General features: G+C 39.7%; 1 protein-coding gene across 1 annotated transcript in view; it reads right to left on the reverse strand.

Annotated features, from left to right (window-relative positions):
- Positions 1 to 19,074, reverse strand: part of LOC120528326 — a 76,258-nt gene that overhangs the window by 54,131 nt on the left and 3,053 nt on the right. Inside the window, exons 3-4 of the mRNA XM_039752475.1 lie at positions 12,914 to 13,006; positions 12,256 to 12,354 (exon numbers count right to left, since the gene is read on the reverse strand). Coding sequence (XP_039608409.1) covers positions 12,256 to 12,354; positions 12,914 to 13,006 — 192 coding nt within the window. The remainder of the gene's footprint in view (positions 1 to 12,255; positions 12,355 to 12,913; positions 13,007 to 19,074) is intronic.

A 19,074-nucleotide genomic window follows, 5' to 3' on the forward strand; every position in this document is an offset into this window, starting at 1 on the left:
TTCTTAGTTGGTGGAGCGATTTGGCTGGTTATTTCCGAAAACAAACGAGACTCCTGCCTGCTAAATAGTTACACGACCCAACAGCGGTCGGCGTCCAAATTCTTAGAGGGACAAGTGGCTTTCAGCCACATGAGATTGAGCATTAACAGGTCTGTGATGCACTTGTATGTCCAGTACTGCAAGCGCGCTACACTGAATGGATCAACGTGTGTCTACCCGGCGTGGGTAAGCCGTTGAACCGCATTCGTGATGGAGACTGTGGCTTCCAATTGTTCCCCACGAACGAGAAATTCCCAGTACGTGCGGGTCATACGCTCGCACTGAGTACGTCCCTGCCCTTTGTAAAGCCCCCCATGGTCGGGTGACTTGGTGGATTATATATAAAAAAAAGCAGCCGGGACCGCAAAGAACAATGAAAAATCAACGTGGAAACCGACTAAGGTGGTGTTTGGAAAATTAACAGTCAACGTGACTCACAGGTGCATGTGGACTGTACACAGACGAAAGCGACTCAGGTAGGGAGTTGGGGGTGGGCATATAAGCAGGCAGTACGTACTGAACGAGCCCCGTTCAACCCCGTCCTTCGCTTTGGAAGGAGAAAGCACCCCCGGTTTTCAGTCACGGACAATTGTATGTTGGTTCGTAGCGTGTATTGTTGCAATGTTACTTTTCTTGGTGGTTTATTAAATTACGGATTTTTCAAATGTTTATTTTTTCCTCTGTGCTTAAAAATCATTTAAAAAGCGGCCTGATTATGTATGCTACTACCGCGGGTTGGCTAGTAATAATAATAATAATAATAATAATAATAATGCTGTGTTGTCCAGACTTTCAAAAGACATATGCTAACAGTAGCAAATGATAATGTGTGGGAGTATTGTGCAATAGTAGTCATAGAAGTAACAACATAATTTTAATAACATTAACGGTCTTGAATATAATTATAGTAATATTACTATTATAATAATTATTACTATTACATTAATATTAGTATTGAAATATTTCCCTTATTCTTTCAGAATTACTGCTTGTTATTTAGAAGAGTTGTTCTAGTGTTTACACTTGTGTCTGTGTTTGTTTAAGCAGGAAAAATGCTAATATAAACAAGCTTTTTGATCTTTAATTGACTTATTGATTGATTGCATTGTTTTAATAAAGCATACAAATGTGGCTAAAAGGTTTTAAGAATGACACAAGTATTGGTTTTCACAAAGTTTGCTGCTTCAGTGTTTTTAGATGTTTTTGTCAGATGTTTCTGTGGTATATTGATGTATAATTACAAGCATTTCATAAGTTTCAAGTGCTTGTATTGACAATTACATTAAGTTTATGCAGAGTCAATTTTTTCAGTGTTGGCCCTTCTTTTTCAAGACCTCTGCAATTCGCCCTGGTATGCTGTCAATTAACTTCTGGGCCAAATCCTGACTGATGGCAGCCCATTCTTGCATAATCAATGCTTGGAGTTTGTCAGAATTTGTGGGTTTTTGTCCACCTGCCTCTTGAGGATTGACCACAAATTCTTAATGAGATTAAGGTCTGGGGAGTTTCCTGGCCATGGACCCAGAATTGCAATGTTTTGTTCCTCAAGTCACTTAGTTATCATTTTTGCCTTATGGCATGGTGCTCCATCATCCTAGAAAAGGCATTGTTTGTCACCAAACTGTTCTTGGATGGTTGGGAGAAGTTGCTCTTGGAGAATGTTTTGGATGGGCTGAGTTTTTTTCATCAGTGGCAGGGACAGAAAGCTCATGCTAAGCAGCAACCTGTGCCTCTGTTGTCATCCACCCAGATTGTCACATTGATGTCCAGTACCTATTTTTCGAAGACCAGTTGAGTGCTGGAGGAAAAGATCAGCAGGATCCTGATGCTACAGATGGGACCAAGACTAACAACAAGCAATACATTGATGAGGGTTTCAAGGAGGAGAAAGTGGTAGAACTGGTGGATGAGCCTCTGTACCACACCTTCTTCAGACTGGAGGAACACCTCACCCCACCGTCAAACATATTCTCACCTTCGGAGGTGTCCAAGTTGCACTTTGCCACCAGCACCTCACAGACTGGGCTTGCCAACCCCCTAGGGCCGAAGCCATTGCCAGAGTGTGCCATGAGCTGGTAAGTGTTTCCCAAGGAATGAAGGGAACTTGGAATACAACATTGGATCATCTCAAAAATACTCCTCCCCCTCTCACTCTCTTTCTACTCCCAGGAGAGCTTGGGACCTAATGGCACTCAAGGTTACAGGCATGTAGTCAATCTGTCCTGCAGGCCCTGTGGAGCTGCATTACCACCCTCCATGACCCAGTATCAAGTGACGGAGCTTGTTGCCTTCTGGGATCTCACCAAGAGAGAATGGTTAAGGGGAGGTTCATGCAGAAGAGAACTTGAGATGGTAGGTGCATGATCTCTTTGTTGAATGTGACTACCTCCTTCCTTTTGGTTGGATGCACAGATGACATGATTCTCTTCTCTCCCTTTCTGTAGCTACATGGTCAGTAAAGGTGGTGATGTCACACAAATGCTGAATGTCGACTGTCTTGTGGAGACCTGGTGCACTTCAGATGTACAGGATTCACCCCAAGGGAACCACCATTTGCAACATGAGGGTGAACTGCTGGGCAGCCATCGTGTTTCTAAGTCTGCCTCAGGCACAATGCCCTCAACACCCCAGAACGCATGGTCCAGAATCAAATCCAGCTGTTCCTCTTCAGTCATTGCACTTTGACGCAATTGTAAGTATAGAGTTTCCACTGCAGGCTGACCATGCCTCTCTTATCACCACTTTTTATTTAGTTATATTATTACCCAAAACCCTCCTTATGTCCTTTGTTGTTGATGCACTGGTGAGGCCTCATCTTGAGTACTGTGTGCAGTTTTGGTCTCCAGGCTACAAAAAGGACATAGCAGCACTAGAAAAGGTCCAGAGAAGAGCGACTAGGCTGATTCCAGGGCTACAGGGGATAAATTATGAGGAAAGATTAAAAGAGCTGAGCCTATACAGTTTAAGCAAAAGAAGATTAAGAGGTGACATGATTGAAGTGTTTAAAATTATGAAGGGAATCAGTACAGTGGATCGAGACTGTTATTTTAAAACAAGTTCATTCAGGAACACAGGGACACAGTTGGAAACTTGTTAAGGGTAAATTTCACACAACCATTAGGAAGTTTTTCTTTACACAAAGAACGATAGACACTTGGAATAAGCTACCAAGTAGTTTGGTAGACAGTAAGACGTTAGGGACTTTCAAAACTCGACTTGATGTTTTCTTGGAAGAAATAAGTGGATAGGACTGGTGAGCTTTGTTGAGCAGAATGGCCTGTTCTCGTCTAGAGTGTTCTAATGTTTTGTTCCCCCATAGGAACCATGGACAAACCAAGGACTTGGTACAATTGGCACTTGAGCACACCACGTCTCTGCCCAGTGCCTCTGTGTTGGCTACAGAGCTCGTGCCAGCGGCCTCCCAGGCCTTGAACTTCCCTGACCTGGAACACCTGTCTGGTCAGGCAGGCCACCGGGCATGGAGCCCAGTGGCCAGCATGCCACCACTGACTACTGGGCAAATGCCCACAACAACAGAAGACACTGCCACCTAGCCACTCATCCCATTGCCAATCAGTGCTATTTCTAGGTCTCTACCTCCAGCCAATCATGCACCACGGCCTGGCAGTAAGTGTAAGCAGTGGAAGAAAGACAATGACATTGTTTGCCAGCACTGTGGTTGTCCAAAGATCAAAAAGTACAGCCACAGATGTTTTGGAGGGGAATCCATTTGAACACAGTAGTGGAGTGGTTGGAAGAAAAGAGAAAAGAAAAAACTCATAATCCCGGCCCACCTTAAATTGCTTCGCACCTCTCCATCAGCGTCTTTTGTTTTGTAAATGTGTCAATCAGCACAAGCAGCAAGCAGCAAGCAGCCTGGTCTCCCTTCCCCACCCTTGACAGATTTCAACTTGGGCAAAAAGTTCTCCCAGCTCAGGCCAAGGCTCCTTATCTGTGTATGAGGTGCCTGGATTTGTATAGGGTAAATAATATAACTAGTATTAGTATATTGTTATTTGGAATACATGTATTTCATGTGTGCTCTGTGTCTACACAGATCTGGGTAAGTGTAGGATGAAAGGAAATGCCAGGCAAGAAATGTTGAACACATACCGAAAGCAGAAGCTTTTTCCATGTTATACTAATAATAACTTCATTTAGTGGAGTAATATTTAAATTTTGAACTTCAACTTTGTAAGTTATAATTAAATCAAATGCGTGGTTGTGATTATGAGTTGGACCTTTGACAATCTGACAAAATCCTACTGAATTTAACAGAAAGCACATTAAGATATCAAGATGCTGGTCTGCTTATGTTTCCAAGGATTAATAACACAACAGTGGGAAGTCCATCTTTTTAGTTACAGGGCCACTAAACTCTGGAATGGTCTGATTGCTACTATAAGAGATGCCCCTTCTGTCTCAGCTTTCAAATCCCGGCTGAAGACTCACTGCTTTAGTTTAGCATATCTAGACTAAAGCTGCTGATTAACTGTGCATACTGCATCTCTGTTTTTAGTCATTAGTACTAAAACAAAGTAATAAGATAAATTATAATTTGTTACTAACCTTCGCCTATTCTTTTTCTCTTTTCAGCACTCAAATGTGGCACTTGTTGCCACTGCCCTACTGCAAAGTGGTTAGCCTGCCTAAGGAAAAGTCATCTCTGAAGGAGGATTACTGGAATTGTTGGTTAGAGGGGTCCTCTCATCAGATTGGCTAGGCCCAGCGCTGACTCAACTGTTGTATGGCCAGTAGGGAGGAGGAAGCTTGTTGGTCGAGGTCTCCAGGACTCTGAACAAATCAGAATCCTCTAATGTGATATCATCTTCTCTTGCATTTTGCTCTGTACTTGTACTGTTACTGTTGTATTAAACTGTATTGTATTAAGAATTACTTGTGTTCTGTTATGTGTATTGTACTGTATTTGTTAAAACCCATTCCATGTCCAAACTACCTGGTATTGCCTTTTCTAAGATTTCTTCCATTTATTCTCTACAAGGTTTTTTTTTTTTGAGAGAGTTTTTTTCTTATCTTCTTAGAGATTCAAGGCCTTTTATCAAAAACAGGGCCTGTTAAAGCCCATTGAGGCACTTGTGTGATTTTGGGCCATACAAATATACATTGGTGTTATTATTGCTATTATTTATTTTTAAATGTGGTGGTATTTTTAACTTTTATGCTTAATTTTTAAATGGGCCTGTACCATATTGTTTTTATTATATGCTGTTTTTAATGTTTACAAAGAGACCTCCTTCATTTTGTCTCCAGCTGTTTTTTGTTTCAGATTTATGGTTACCTCTATTTTTTTAAATGTTTTTCCAGGTGTCTGGCAGTTTGCATTTTAATAACAATCTTTTTATTTAGGCAGAATTAAAATTTCCTCAGAAGGTATTATAATGCTAGATATTACTTCACACCTTGTTCTAACTAATAACACCACAGCACTCAGCTATCCTGGTCAATTTATAAATCATAATATTAACATAACATCCATCCATTCATCCATTATCCAACCCGCTATATCCTAACTACAGGGTCATGGGGGTCCGCTGTAGCCAATCCCAGCCATCACAGGGCGAAAGGCAGGAAACAAACCCCAGGCAGGGTGTCAGCTCACCACAGACTAACATAACACTGCAAACAAAATAAACCATAAAATATAACAAAGTGAGTAAGACATTTAACAACCCATGCAGAAAGACGGAAATCAATAACTACGCTAAATAACTACGCTAATTTCCTCAGCTAAAACATGTGCCACTCTGTCCTGCTGCCGCCTACAGGCTCAATCAAGTGGCTCTTAGGGCATGATTAAAACCATAAGCCACAACCCAGTCCTTATTACATGCGCTTTGCACTTGCAGCTCTTCAGGTACAGTAAACCCTGACTCAGTCCTTGCCGCATACAAGCTGCTCCATTACCTTACAGCTTTGCATTATAAAAACCCAGTTTCTGCTCACTTTACACTCTTTATCTTCTGATTCACCTTTCACCTCCTCAATTCCAGCTCTCTTGCTGTATCCCATTCAGCACCTGTATTAATCTGACCCAATCACATGAGTCCCAATGGGGAGACACTACTTTCTTGCGTAGACAATTGTCTTAAGCATTTGACAATTGCTAGCTGATCAATGCCGTTCATTACAGTATGTTTTCAGGAAGGACTTATTTTCATTTTTTAAGTTATGTTTTGTTTTTAAAATTTTTTGCATCCTCTATTTTTCAACTTTTTTCTAACCTCTCTAGTTGACTGGCACATTGTATATCTACAGGGAGGCCTGCTTTTCTTTTGTTTGGCTGTTTTTTACTTTCAGATTTTTTGAAAATTCTATTTTTTTTTTTTGGTTATTGGTCCATCATCTGCAGGTGACTACAGGATATCAGCTTTTCTTTTTGTTCAAGCTGTTTTCTCTTTTCAGATTTTTTTTCTTTTTTTCTGCAGGTGACTGGCACTTTATGTTTCAGGAAGGCCACTCTCTTTTCGTTTTTTTAATCTTTCTTTACTTTTTCAAAGTTTTCTCTTTTCATTTGAGTTTTGGCTTGTCACACATGTGCAATTAGGAGGCAGTCAAAGAGTCTAAAGGTGAGTGAAACATTGCGAGATAGCGGGTTGTCACGTGGCACTTACCTGAATCTCTTTTGCTCAACAGAAAACCTGAAGAAAAATAATTCCTCCACATCCATATTCCAAAATGGCCGCGACGACGTCACGTCCGGCCCACCAAGATGACGTCACTTCCGGCTCCATCAATCCACCTCATTTCCGTCCCATCATGATGACGTTGTTTTCGGTTCCTGTTTTCAACATCACTTCTTGCCAACCATTTCCTGTCCCATAATCCTTTTCCTGTATAAATTCGCCATTTTGACTCATGAAAACTGTTCATTGTTTGTTCTGAGACTTTAAATCACTCTTTTCTTTAATTGTCTGGACGACAATATATGGGGACGGTCCCCAAAACTTTGTTTTGTATTGTGTAAACTTTCTTTTGAAGAAGAATAACTATCACAGTTGGCGTAGCCGGCAGGATTGTTTCTCGTCTATTTAAAGGTGTCGGAGGAACAGGACCTTAATACAGTTCTGAGCACCATCATGGGCGATCTGCAAACCTTGAAAATACAGATGGGTGAGACAAGGACCCAAGTAGCAGAAGCCAACACTCGTGCTGCTGCTGCTGCTGCAGGTGTACGGACGGAGGTCGCTCGGCCACCACCTATTGCTATCGCCACATTAACAGAATCGGATGACATAGAGACATACTTTTTGATCTTCGAGCGTACCGCTAAGCGGAACGCATGGCCGAGGTCGGAATGGGCGTACATACTGGCTCCCTACCTGAAGGGAACGGCGCAGAGAGCCTATTATGATCTAACTGAGGAGCAGGCAGCTGATTATGACGGTCTAAAAAGGAGGTCTTCAAGCGCCACGGCGATCTCGGAACAGCAGGCGAGAGAATGGAGGGAGTGGCAGTTCGATCCTGAGCGACCGATAAGAACCAAGGGCTTTGAAGCCTGGGGAAAAGTATGTCGCTGGCTACGGCCCGACATTAATAATTCACACAAAATGGCAGAGCTACTAGCATGTGAAACTTTTGTGCATGCCCTCCCTGACCATATCGCCCAGCAAGTATGGAAACATAATTTTGAGGACATGGACTCCTTAATCCAGATCACAGAGCGTCACTGGGCGTCTTGCAAATCAGGGAAATCAGAACGGTTCTCCTGCCGAACCCAACAGGCACGTGGGGCAACTCCTGAGCCCACCCACAACCTCCCGAGCCTGCCGTCCGTAACGGGACAGAGGTGCTAGTCTTCCCGCTGTTTCAAGTGTGGGGAGATTGGACATCTGTCCCCAACTGTACCATCGAGCCCATGGATTGCTCATTAGTTAGGGAGAAAGGTATTGTGCCACTGTGACTAATCCTTTATCTCTTCCATATACAGGTGCAGTTATTATAAATGGCAGGAAGGTAAGAGCAATGTTTGATTCCGGGAGTAACATTTCCATTGTTGCCACCCGTTTCGTTTTACCGCAACAATGGACTAGGATAAAACTAGTCTAAAATGTATTCATGGGGATATCCGATATTATAAAATGGCCAGATGTGTGATATCAGTGAATCGTCATCTAACGAGCATGGCCATGGCTGTATTACCGGATCCCCCTTTTCCAGTTATATTGGGTAGAGACTGGAATAAAATTACCAGCGGTAATAACGTAACTGTACCTAAGAAACATTTAGGCTTAGTAATGGAGAATACTGCTCCGACTGCCTCCATGCCATGTCCCACAGTAGCACGGACCCATACGGGTACCCAATGTGAAGAAATTGATGTCCCATCGACCTCTGCAGGAACTAGTGCAGTTAACGCAGAAGATGTGGAGACAGAAACCACACCCCTTAAGGTCGCACAAGACCCTATACAAGATTTAACTGCCCAATTTCTATTAACACCATTGTCTTTTAAAAGGGAACAATGGAACGATGATTCCTTAAAAAATATTAGGAATGCAGTAGTATCTACCGAGGGTTATACAAACTTGGATCCCATGCCACCGATGCCGTTCTTTGTACTTAAAAACGAATTATTATATAGAGTGGCAGAACACGAGGGAGAAGTGCGAACGTTGTTGTTAATTCCACGCACTTTTCGGCGAAAGGTGTGTGAATTAGCACACGTTCACCTTCTAGGAGCCCACTTAGGCTCCGAAAAAACGTTAGAGAGAATAAAGCTCCGATTCTATTGGCCGGGAATTAACGAGGAGGTCCGGCGATTTTGCGCTTCCTGTCCTGAGTGTCAACTTCGCCAGATTCCTAGAAGGACGCGAGCTCCTCTCGTTCCCCTTCCCCTTATTGATATCCCTTTTGAACGAGTCGGTATTGATCTCGTAGGACCATTGGAACCCTCGTTAAAAGGTTTTAAATATATTCTGGTGCTAGTAGATTATGCCACTCGCTTTCCGGAAGCCGTTCCATTGCGCTCAGCTAATACGAAAAACATCGCACAGGAATTAGTAGGGATATTCGCTCGTGTTGGGATTCTCTAAGAGGTTTTAACGGACCAAGGGACTCCTTTCACTTCGGAGACGTTCAGGGAAGTAGCCAAATTATTCCGTATAAAACATCTGAAAACGTCTGTCTATCATCCCCAAACTGACAGGTTGGTGGAGCGTTTCAATCAAACTTTGAAGCAGATGTTACGCAAGGTAGTTAACGAGGATGGAAGAAACTGGGATCAGTTGCTTCCTCTCGTTTTGTTTGCTTATCGGAAGTCCTCAGACCTCTACTGGTTTCTCTCCTTTGAATTATTATATGGAAGACAACCCAGAGGGCTTTTGGATATGTTAAAAGAAGGATGGGAAGAGGAGGTCCTCCCAACTTCAAATATTATTGAATATATCGCGCAATTACGAGATAGACTAGAGAAAATCAGACCTATTCTAAAAGAAAATTTGGAAAAGGCACAAGCAGCGCAGTCCCGTTATTATAACCGAAACACCACCATTCGGGAATTTGTCCCGGGTGATAGTGTGATGGTACTCGTCCCAACTTCTCATTCAAAGTTGTTAGCACATTGGCAAGGCCCTTATGAAATTAAAGAAAGAAAAGGTCTCGATTATTTGGTTAAACAACCTAATCGGCGACCTACTGAACGAGTATATCATATTAATTTGCTGAAACCATGGAAGGACAGGGAACTTGATCCCTCGTCCAATCAGCGTCGTTCTCTTTTTATGTCATGTGCCCTTCTTAATTTTGGCCCCGATTTGACATCCAAACAATGACAAGATCTCGAGGCGGCTATCTTGTCTGTCCCTAAAGTTGTGGACGAGATACCGGACGTACATGCTGATTGTTCACGATATATTACTAACCCTGGAGTGATTGTCAGAGAGAGACCTTATAGGCTCCCGGAAGGCAAAGAAAGCGGAAGTAGAGTTGGAAATTAGACGAATGCTAGAATTAGGGGTTATTGAGGAGAGTCATAGCCCTTGGTCTAGTCCAATTGTCTTAGTTTCTAAACCTGATGGGTCGTGGAGGTTTTGTAATGACTTTCGACGACTTAATCAGGTCTCTAAATTTGATGCGTATCCCATGCCGCGGGTGGATGATTTACTTGATCGGTTGGGGAACGCTCAATTCCTAACTACTCTTGACATGACGAAAGGGTATTGGCAAATTCCCTTAGCGGACTCCGCCAAAGAAAAAAACACTCTTAGTACACCCAGTGGACATTGGCAATACAGGGTCCTTCCTTTTGGCATGCACGGGGCACCAGCTACCTTCCAACGTCTGGTAGATACACTGCTACGGCCCCACAATTCATATAGTGCTGCCTACTTAGATGATGTGGTCATTTATTCCAGCATGTGGAAGGATCATGTATGGCAGGTTAAAACAATACTCTCCAAGCTAGCGTCTGCTGGTCTTCGAATTAATCCGAAGAAATGTTTTTTTGGATTAAGAGAAGCCAAATATTTGGGCTACCTAGTAGGAGGGGGTGTTGTTAAACCACAATGTTCCAAAATTGATGCCATTCTTAATTGGCCCCGTCCGATGAATAAGCGGCAGATACAAGCATTTTTTGGGATTGGCAGGGTACTATCGCGCTTTGTACCGCATTTCTCAGAAGTTGCTGCGCCCTTATCTAATTTAACAAGGAAACGAGCACCTTTAAAAGTGGTATGGGATAATTCGGTTGAGAAAGCATTCAGTGACTTAAAATTGGTCCTTACTTCAGCACCTGTTTTAAGATCTCCTGATTTTTCTGTTCCTTTCATCCTCCTCGGCCACAGGTTTGGGTGCCGTGCTGAGCCAATGCGTTGATGGTGCTGAACACCCTGTTATGTACCTGAGCCGGAAACTGCTGGACCGGGAGACCAAGTATGCTGCGGTGGAGCGAGAAGCCTTGGCGATTAAGTGGGCTGTCACGTCTTTGAGGTACTACCTACTGGGGCGTGAGTTTACTCTGGTGATGGATCATGCTGCTTTACAATGGATGTCCCTTCATCGGGAGTCTAACCCTCGCATCACTAGGTGGTTTTTGAATCTTCAGCCTTATCGTTTCAGTGTCATTTATCATAAGGGTTCCTTGCAGGCCAACGCAGATGCTCTCTCTCATGTCCACGACCTCTCGGTGCAGGTCGCCCGACCCGAGGGGTCTGGGCTGAGGGGGGGGTCATGTCACACATGTGCGATTAGGAGGCAGTCAAAGAGCTGAAGAGGTGAGTGAAACATCACGAGATAGAGGGTTGTCACGTGGTACTTACCTGAATCTCTTTTGCTCAACAGAAAACCTGAAGAAAAATAATTCCTCCACATCCAGATTCCAAAATGGCCACGACGACGTCACTTCCAGCTCCATCAATCCACCTCATTTCCATCACATCATGATGACATTGTTTCCGGTTCCTGTTTTCAACGTCACTTCTTGCCAACCATTTCCTGTCCCATAATCCTTTTCCTGTATAAATTCGCCATTTTGACTCATGAAAACTGTTCATTGTTTGCTCTGAGACTTTGAATCACTCTTTTCTTTAATTGTCTGGACGACAATATATGGGGAGGGTCCCCAAAACTTTGTTTTGTATTGTGTAAACTTTCTTTTGAAGAAGAATAACTATCACAGGCTATCATTTGCAGGTTGTGCCCCTTGTTGTTGTTGTTGTTGACTTCTTGAATCACTTTTATTGTTGTATTGCACAAAGTAATACAACTTTGATTGTTTCACACCCTGTCTTCTGCATTCTCCATTTGTCTCCACCTCTGGCCCTTTTAAGGTCTCAGTACTGCATGGCTAATCACGCATGTGACATTTCATGTTTGCATTATAACAACCCAGTTTCTGCCGGCAAGTGGGACATGGTCTCAGCCTTCTGTCTTGAAGACTGGCTTACACTTTTTGGGCTAGGCATAAACTATTTTTCTTTCTATAGTCTGTTAGACAGCATCAAAGTTAACATCAGTGTAATTCAATAGAATTTTATGCTCAGGAAATGCGACATATAAAAATCCAGAGAACTCCAATTGTCCTCACTGCAGTTTACTGGAACTGTTGTAAAGTTTTTGCTCAATGCTGTATTGCACTTCCAATACTTGACATCATCTGTTACATTGTATGTTGTGTCACTTAAATTTCTCTTTTTATTTATTTTACTTTTTAATTGTTGCCAGGGAATTAAAAAAATGGCAAAAAGTACATTTACTTACGTTTTCTGTAAAGAAGTAAGCAATTCCAGCACATCAGGAAAAGAGATTCAAAAGGTACAATGATCAGCACTAGATCTCCCACTGGACGGTAGCCTGTGTCTAAAAGATTAAACATTAGTTCATAACATAGATCTATGTTTATCAATACAATAGCTTTAATAAGAGGAAGTGAGGATGTTTTAATTTTCATGTTTATTTACAACAAAAAACAATTATTGCAGAGAGACATATTTACTCATTTTTTTCTTGTTGAGCTGATGGTATTTCCACCATGCACGTCTACTGATTGTTTTTTTCTGTCAAGTATAATCTATATTCAGCTCATAGACAATGGATACTTTTGCAGTCATTGTCTATGCTAAAACAATCTAATTAATTTTACACTACTTAATTTTAAATGTATCCCAATAGTATAATAGCTATATAAAGCTATGTAATAACTGTAATCTTTTAATTCACATTCTAATATCTAATATCTCACAAGCATTTTTTTAGTTGCCTAAGATCAGTATGTGGTTTCACTGCAACAATGTTTTTCATACTTGTTAGATGTGGATTAAAATAGTATTCATCTCCCTTAAATTATGTTTCAATATTTTACAAAGAAGATCAGTTTCTGCAGGATGTTACACAGTCATAATAATTTAATATTACTCACTTCCTAGAATCACCATCTCTATTATGAGTGCAACGGAATTCACCACAATTAAGGCTGTGCTTCCAAACAGATACAGGGTTATGTAAATTTCACCTGAAATAAAAATAATGTAATATAGCACTATAATATTGCCTTAAAAATAATTTATATTCCTTTCACAAAATGTTGAAACTGGATTTAATAATTTGTATATTGTTAATTAATATAATCTTTAGGTATTTCAGTCATCTGTAGGATTGAGAGAACAGTGTTAGTAATATATATCCTGAAATACATATTAATGTTAAGTATAGCAACCAAAAAAGCAAAGACTACTGAAAAAATGAAGTACATAAAGTAAACCTGAAACAGATGCATCAACATAGTTGTCAAGTAAGAGTTAGTCTATTACTAAACAACAAACCTCACAACCATATATAAAAGTGCTGGAAGACTTGCTGCATATAGTGTAAAAATACCCAACTCTAGTAAAAGGTGAGAAAACTAAGATTGTAACACTAGAATCCCTAAAACCCTACAAAAAAGTTGTAATGCTGGGCCACCTTAAATTCCCTCACACCTCTTCATCAGCGTCTTTGTTTTGCAAAGGTGTCAGTCAGCACAAGCAGCTAGCAGCCTGCTATCCCATCCCCTACCAACACAGCTGAAGTCGGACACAAAGTTCTCCCAAATCAAGTCTGTGTATCTGGGTGTGAGGTGTATAGAACTGTACAGGGTAAATAATATATCATTATGTGGAATCCATACATTTCATGTGTGTTCCATGTCTACAACGATCTGTGTAAATGTAGGATGACAGGAAATGCGAGGCAAGAAATATAGAACACATAACTAAAACAGAAACTTTTTTCATGTTATAGGAATAATTGACAAAATGCTGACAAGTGTATAATGTGTGAAGACTGAAGTCCAAATATCAAATAAACACTTTCACAAAATGTATAGCAAAACAAGTGCACTTTTATTCAAGAATATTGAACTGACATGACAAAACTGACATAGTAGCCTGTATAGGGTATACATTAAATTTTTCTGCTGAGAGGCATTAGGAGGTAGACCTTTATCCTGAACAGTTGGAATGTGAAACAGGATTTCAGAGTGTTTTGTATGGTTTAGGATGTAAGTTTTGAGTGCCAGGGAAATAACCTTGAGCTGGGTGTTGGAGTTTTATAATTTTTTTGAATATGAGCTTAGTGATAATGATGCCTGTAACATTTTCTGTAATTTATAAATACATGCAATACGTTTTGAGAAAGTATAAAGTGTTTGTGTGCTATGCGATGTCGAGAATGATGAGAACCTGATGCTAAATGAGCAAGGGTGTATAGTTTACATGATCATTGAAAGGAAAGAGAAATGATTTTGAAAAGTAGCATTACTCAAAGGTACTTGTCTCTCTCTCTGTTTTCTGCTGTGCAGAAAGAAATCTTTTTTCTTCATTTTGATTGACTACACATAATCTGCCACTAGGAAACAGCCATCCATGATATTTACCAGCATCTTGCTGTTTCTAATGGTGCTGCAGGATTTAACTCACCATGGGTATATGACTTTATGTATCATTTTGTACTGTTGTTGGTTTTCATGAAAATAAGTTTCTGAGTGTAAGCATAAAGCCAGTGTGTTTACTAACAGGATTAGAGGTTAGATTGGTCATCCATTGTCTAGCTACAGTCTCTTAAGAGCAGAAGGGGATGCCCTTGTGAAGCCTTCTATTGGTGGTATACTGGGCTGAATTAAGGGTTTGAAAGTAAAGATATCCCAGTCAGTGAGCAGCTTGCTATTAGAGTCCTGAGTGTGAAACTTGTGGGGTACACCATGGCCAGTCTGACAGGTAAGAGGTTACAAGTTGCAGCTGTACAGTTGGCTTTGATATTTCTTTGTGTTCCCCATCCAGGAAAGAACCTAAGATCTTATTTGGTACCTTCTGTGTGAGGTGCATGTCAAAATAATACAGTTACTCAATTTGGCACAAAACAAATTTACTATTTCTTATGAGTTTTATTTTTCAAAATAATTGTAAAGATTTTCCCCCCAAATGCGAATTTAGATATGATACTTTAGAGATTTGTTTTATCTTAAAAAGACATTTCTATATAAATGCACATGTCCAACCCATTCTTAAAATTATTTAATAAGAAAACGTCATTTTATTTGTTGTTAACTAGGATGTGTAAAACGTTTTGAGTGTTCCTCTATGACTAGATATTAAGGTGAAGCAATCATAGAAAGAGCCTGTAAGTAAAGGACAATTATGACCAGAAGAACTTACTCCTGATTTGAGACGTCATAGTGTTAATTTTACTGGAAAGTCTAAACATGAGACATTTAAAATTAACCAAATACAAATTATTTGGAATATTATTTTGTCTACCTAACTTAATGATCAAATATTCCTCTTGAGAAGGATCCTGTATTCTGCAGTCATGTTGTAAGTCTCAAAGGCTGGTCTGTGTTACTTTATCAGGGGGCTTTGCCTAAACTATACACAGTAGTTTTATTTCATCCATAGCTGAAGATTATTGGAGCTCTGATGTTAGTCTAATAAATATATTGGAGCTAACTTCTTACTGGATTGACTAGATCCAGCTATGCAAGATGGTTTTATATACTCAAGAATATACAGAGTCAACTTAAGACTTAGATATGGTTGTTTTAGATTGACCCATGTGTACTGATTTAATGACACATGGATGGCTGACTCAAAGACAAAAGACTTACCAGCTTGGCTTGAGCAGTACAAATGGATGTCTTCAGATTTGAGCATCACTAAACACCTGTGCTAATTGCCAAAGTACCTGCCTGTTTATTGCACTGCTTTCTTCTGAAGATGTCTTTCTCAGGTGATAACCCATGTGGGAATTTGGAAATTACCCACACTAGGTGCTGTCTACCTGGACCCAACCAAACAATAACACCCAGTAAAACCAATAGTAGCAAAAGTAAAGAATGTATTTTAAAGCAGTCTTCCTGAAGGATACTTAGCTAAGGATATAAATGACAACACAGGTAAATAACTTCTTAAGTGTTTCTTCAGTCTGCAGAGATCTTTTATCTTGCTAGTATCAGTCGGATATACGAGGTGCGATCCAAAAGTTCCAGGAATGCATTTATTCTGCAGCCAGAAGGCTTTGGTTATATCAATCGCCGCTAGATAGCAGTTCAAGTTGTCCTTGAGAGCTGTTATCATGCGTTATAATGTCAGTGCAGTTGTTATTCAAGTCGCAGTTCTCGTTTAAACTTCGGTTATGTCTGTGAAGGGTTGTTCGTGGAAATGAGTGATTTGAAAGACCCCAAAAAGCTTAACAAGTTCACAGCAACACCAAGTCAATGCTCATTTGCTTCTTTGATGTGAAGAGTGTCAACCACAAGGAATTTGTGCCACAAGGACAGATGGTGAATGGAGCATTCTACAGGGATCTCCTAAGGCGTTTGCGAAATCGAATTCGCCAAACACTTCCTCAGATGTGGGCTGACAAGTAATTTCTTTTGCATCACGACAATGCACCAGCTCACACATCTCTGATTGTGTGCGAATTTTTGGCTTCTACAAAGTTTACTGCCATTCCTCACCCCCCGTACTCCCCTGATTTAGCGCCAACTGATTTTTTTTTATTTCCTAAGATGAAGATGAGGATCAAGGGACACAGATTTGAGATGGTGGAGGAGATCCAAGCGGTAACAACTGACGTCTTAAACACACTGACAAAAAACGACTTCCAGAGGAGCTTCGAAAGGTTGAAATCTCGCTGGGATTGGTGTATCAACTCAGCGGGTGACTATTTTGAAGGAACTGTTCACCATTAATTGTTATTTGGTGTGTATAATTTTAAATAAATGCATTCCATGAACTTTTGGATCACAACTCGTAGATGTCTTGTCTAGGTGGCAGTCAAGATTTTCTGTCTTCCATGTAGCATGTATCCCAAAGATAAAGGTTCTGCCCAGGTTGGGTAACAATAATTATATAAATAATATTTTTCTAAACCACTTGTATGTTTGAATTATAAAACTGTGTCCCTTTCCCAGACTAATGCTGATGATAATCCAGTTGACTCCAAGCTAATAAATAAGGATTTTTCACATTCAAAAGTTAAGTAAAGGGTAAAGAGTCAGATCAATAAAGATTCTGAGTTTAAATCAATTAAGAGACTTCAGTAAAAGATAAAACTACAGGTTGTTTGAGCACTTATTTAAACAATCTCTTTCTCTTCTCAAGACATAACCTGTGTGATGAGATGCCAATCCTGCTAGTATACTCTTGAAAAAGAAAAAAGAAGCAACAAAAGAAGAAAAAAGAAAAAAAAAAACACAGAGACTAGTAATTTAAAAATTGTTAATTCAATTAATGTTGAATTATCATCTGCAAACAATTTGCAAAGAATTGGCCAACTGAGTTTGTTTTTACTATGGCAGAGGAACAAAGGAACAGATTCTTGCTGTTGCTTATCCTTGAGCAGATGATATATACTGAGCTTGCCTGTAAGAGAAGCAATATGACTAGAGACCTAGGCCTGCTATTTACAGGGTCTGGCTCTGCGTTATTTATTGTCATGACAAAACAAAGAGTCACTAGGATCTACAGCCATTCAATATGAAATGAGTTAAATAACAGGCTGAAAGGAATCTGCAGAATAAAAATGGCTTCTCCATCATCATATCCTGTTAAGATTGTGGCCTTTATCACTTTCCAGTACAGAACTCTCACTATCAATTTCATCCCATTACACCATTTTTTTAGAACTAAATTCTGAAAAAAGATGATTGGGACTCCAATTTTTTAATGTAATTATAGATACAGAAGTGGTGATGGCTTGCAAGCAAAATAAAATGATAACTCACACTGTATTTCATAACAATCTTACTGTAACCGGGCTACTCCCACCTACACACATGGCGGCATTTAGGCACTATAGTTTGTATTCTAAATTGGACTGTCCTGACAGGGTCAGCACATGTGGTGAGGAGATAAGGTGATTACCTTAGGTGGCACTTTGATCTGTGTGGCACTTCATAAAAGAGTATTTTTACATTATAAAATAATAATAAAGTTAAGTATGAACTGTAAGATTTATATATATATCAGGTGCCTAATTAAACAATATTTGTAGAAAACATGCGGGTTACACACATATCTTTTCATGAAACAACTGCTGGGACTTGATTTGTTCATTTGCAAAATGTCTCACAGTTCATTTACAGTAGGGCATTTTAATGTATACTAGAAATTTTTTGTGTAGTCAGTGCTCTTTTCTTAAAAATGAACAACAAGCAGGATAAAGTTTTCATTTTTGGTTTTAAGTCAATTATCCATAAAAAAATAAGCAACAAATGTTGAACTTAAGATATTATGCAGGAAGAGGAAACTTAGGAGAAGTTTGACATTCACTTTGTGCAGAGGCAGATGAATTATGACATTTCCTAAGGACTGTCATTCTGTTACGTTTATTTTCCCCAAGAACTCTTGTACACTTGAGTTTTGTTTTCTCTCCTCTGTTGTTAACTAACCTAATTTAGACAATTTTATCATGGTAGTTTGCACGCGTTTAAAAGCTTAAATTAAAAAAAATGTTTGAATGAATAAATTTGTGCACTTGTGTTTGTGTGTATATGTAGACCATATAAAACATATATCATGCCAATTTATGTTTTTTATTTTAACAACTAAATGTGTACAGCTGTTTGAGCCCATACAATATGAAGAGTGGAAAATAAAATTTGAACATATAAGATGTAACAAGCATAATGTTTTGCTTATGCTAATATAGTTTGGGAGAATGTGATTGATTTGAACGTTTTAAATAGTAGAGTGGTACAAAAAAGTACCTGTTTGCAGTGGAGAATATTTGATTTGGAACAAGCATGATCAGGATGTTATCGATGCAGTATTTCAAAATACTTTTTCTGCATGGTTGTTTTATTTAAGAATATAATATTAACATACTATAAGAAATCTTTTATCAATAAATTCAGGTTTAAAAGCATATTTATTTAGAAGTAAAATTGAACATGGCACTTTAAACATGGTGACAAGCCTACACATTTGCCTAACAGATTTGGTTACCTTTTAAAATGACTTAAATATTTTAAACTGAATTAAAAAAGGGATGGGTATGAAAATCTTCATCTTTTATGCAGCAATAGAAAAATGAAAAAACAAT

Source organism: Polypterus senegalus, chromosome 1 (genome assembly GCF_016835505.1).
Source record: "Polypterus senegalus isolate Bchr_013 chromosome 1, ASM1683550v1, whole genome shotgun sequence".
NCBI classification, from domain to species: domain Eukaryota; kingdom Metazoa; phylum Chordata; class Cladistia; order Polypteriformes; family Polypteridae; genus Polypterus; species Polypterus senegalus.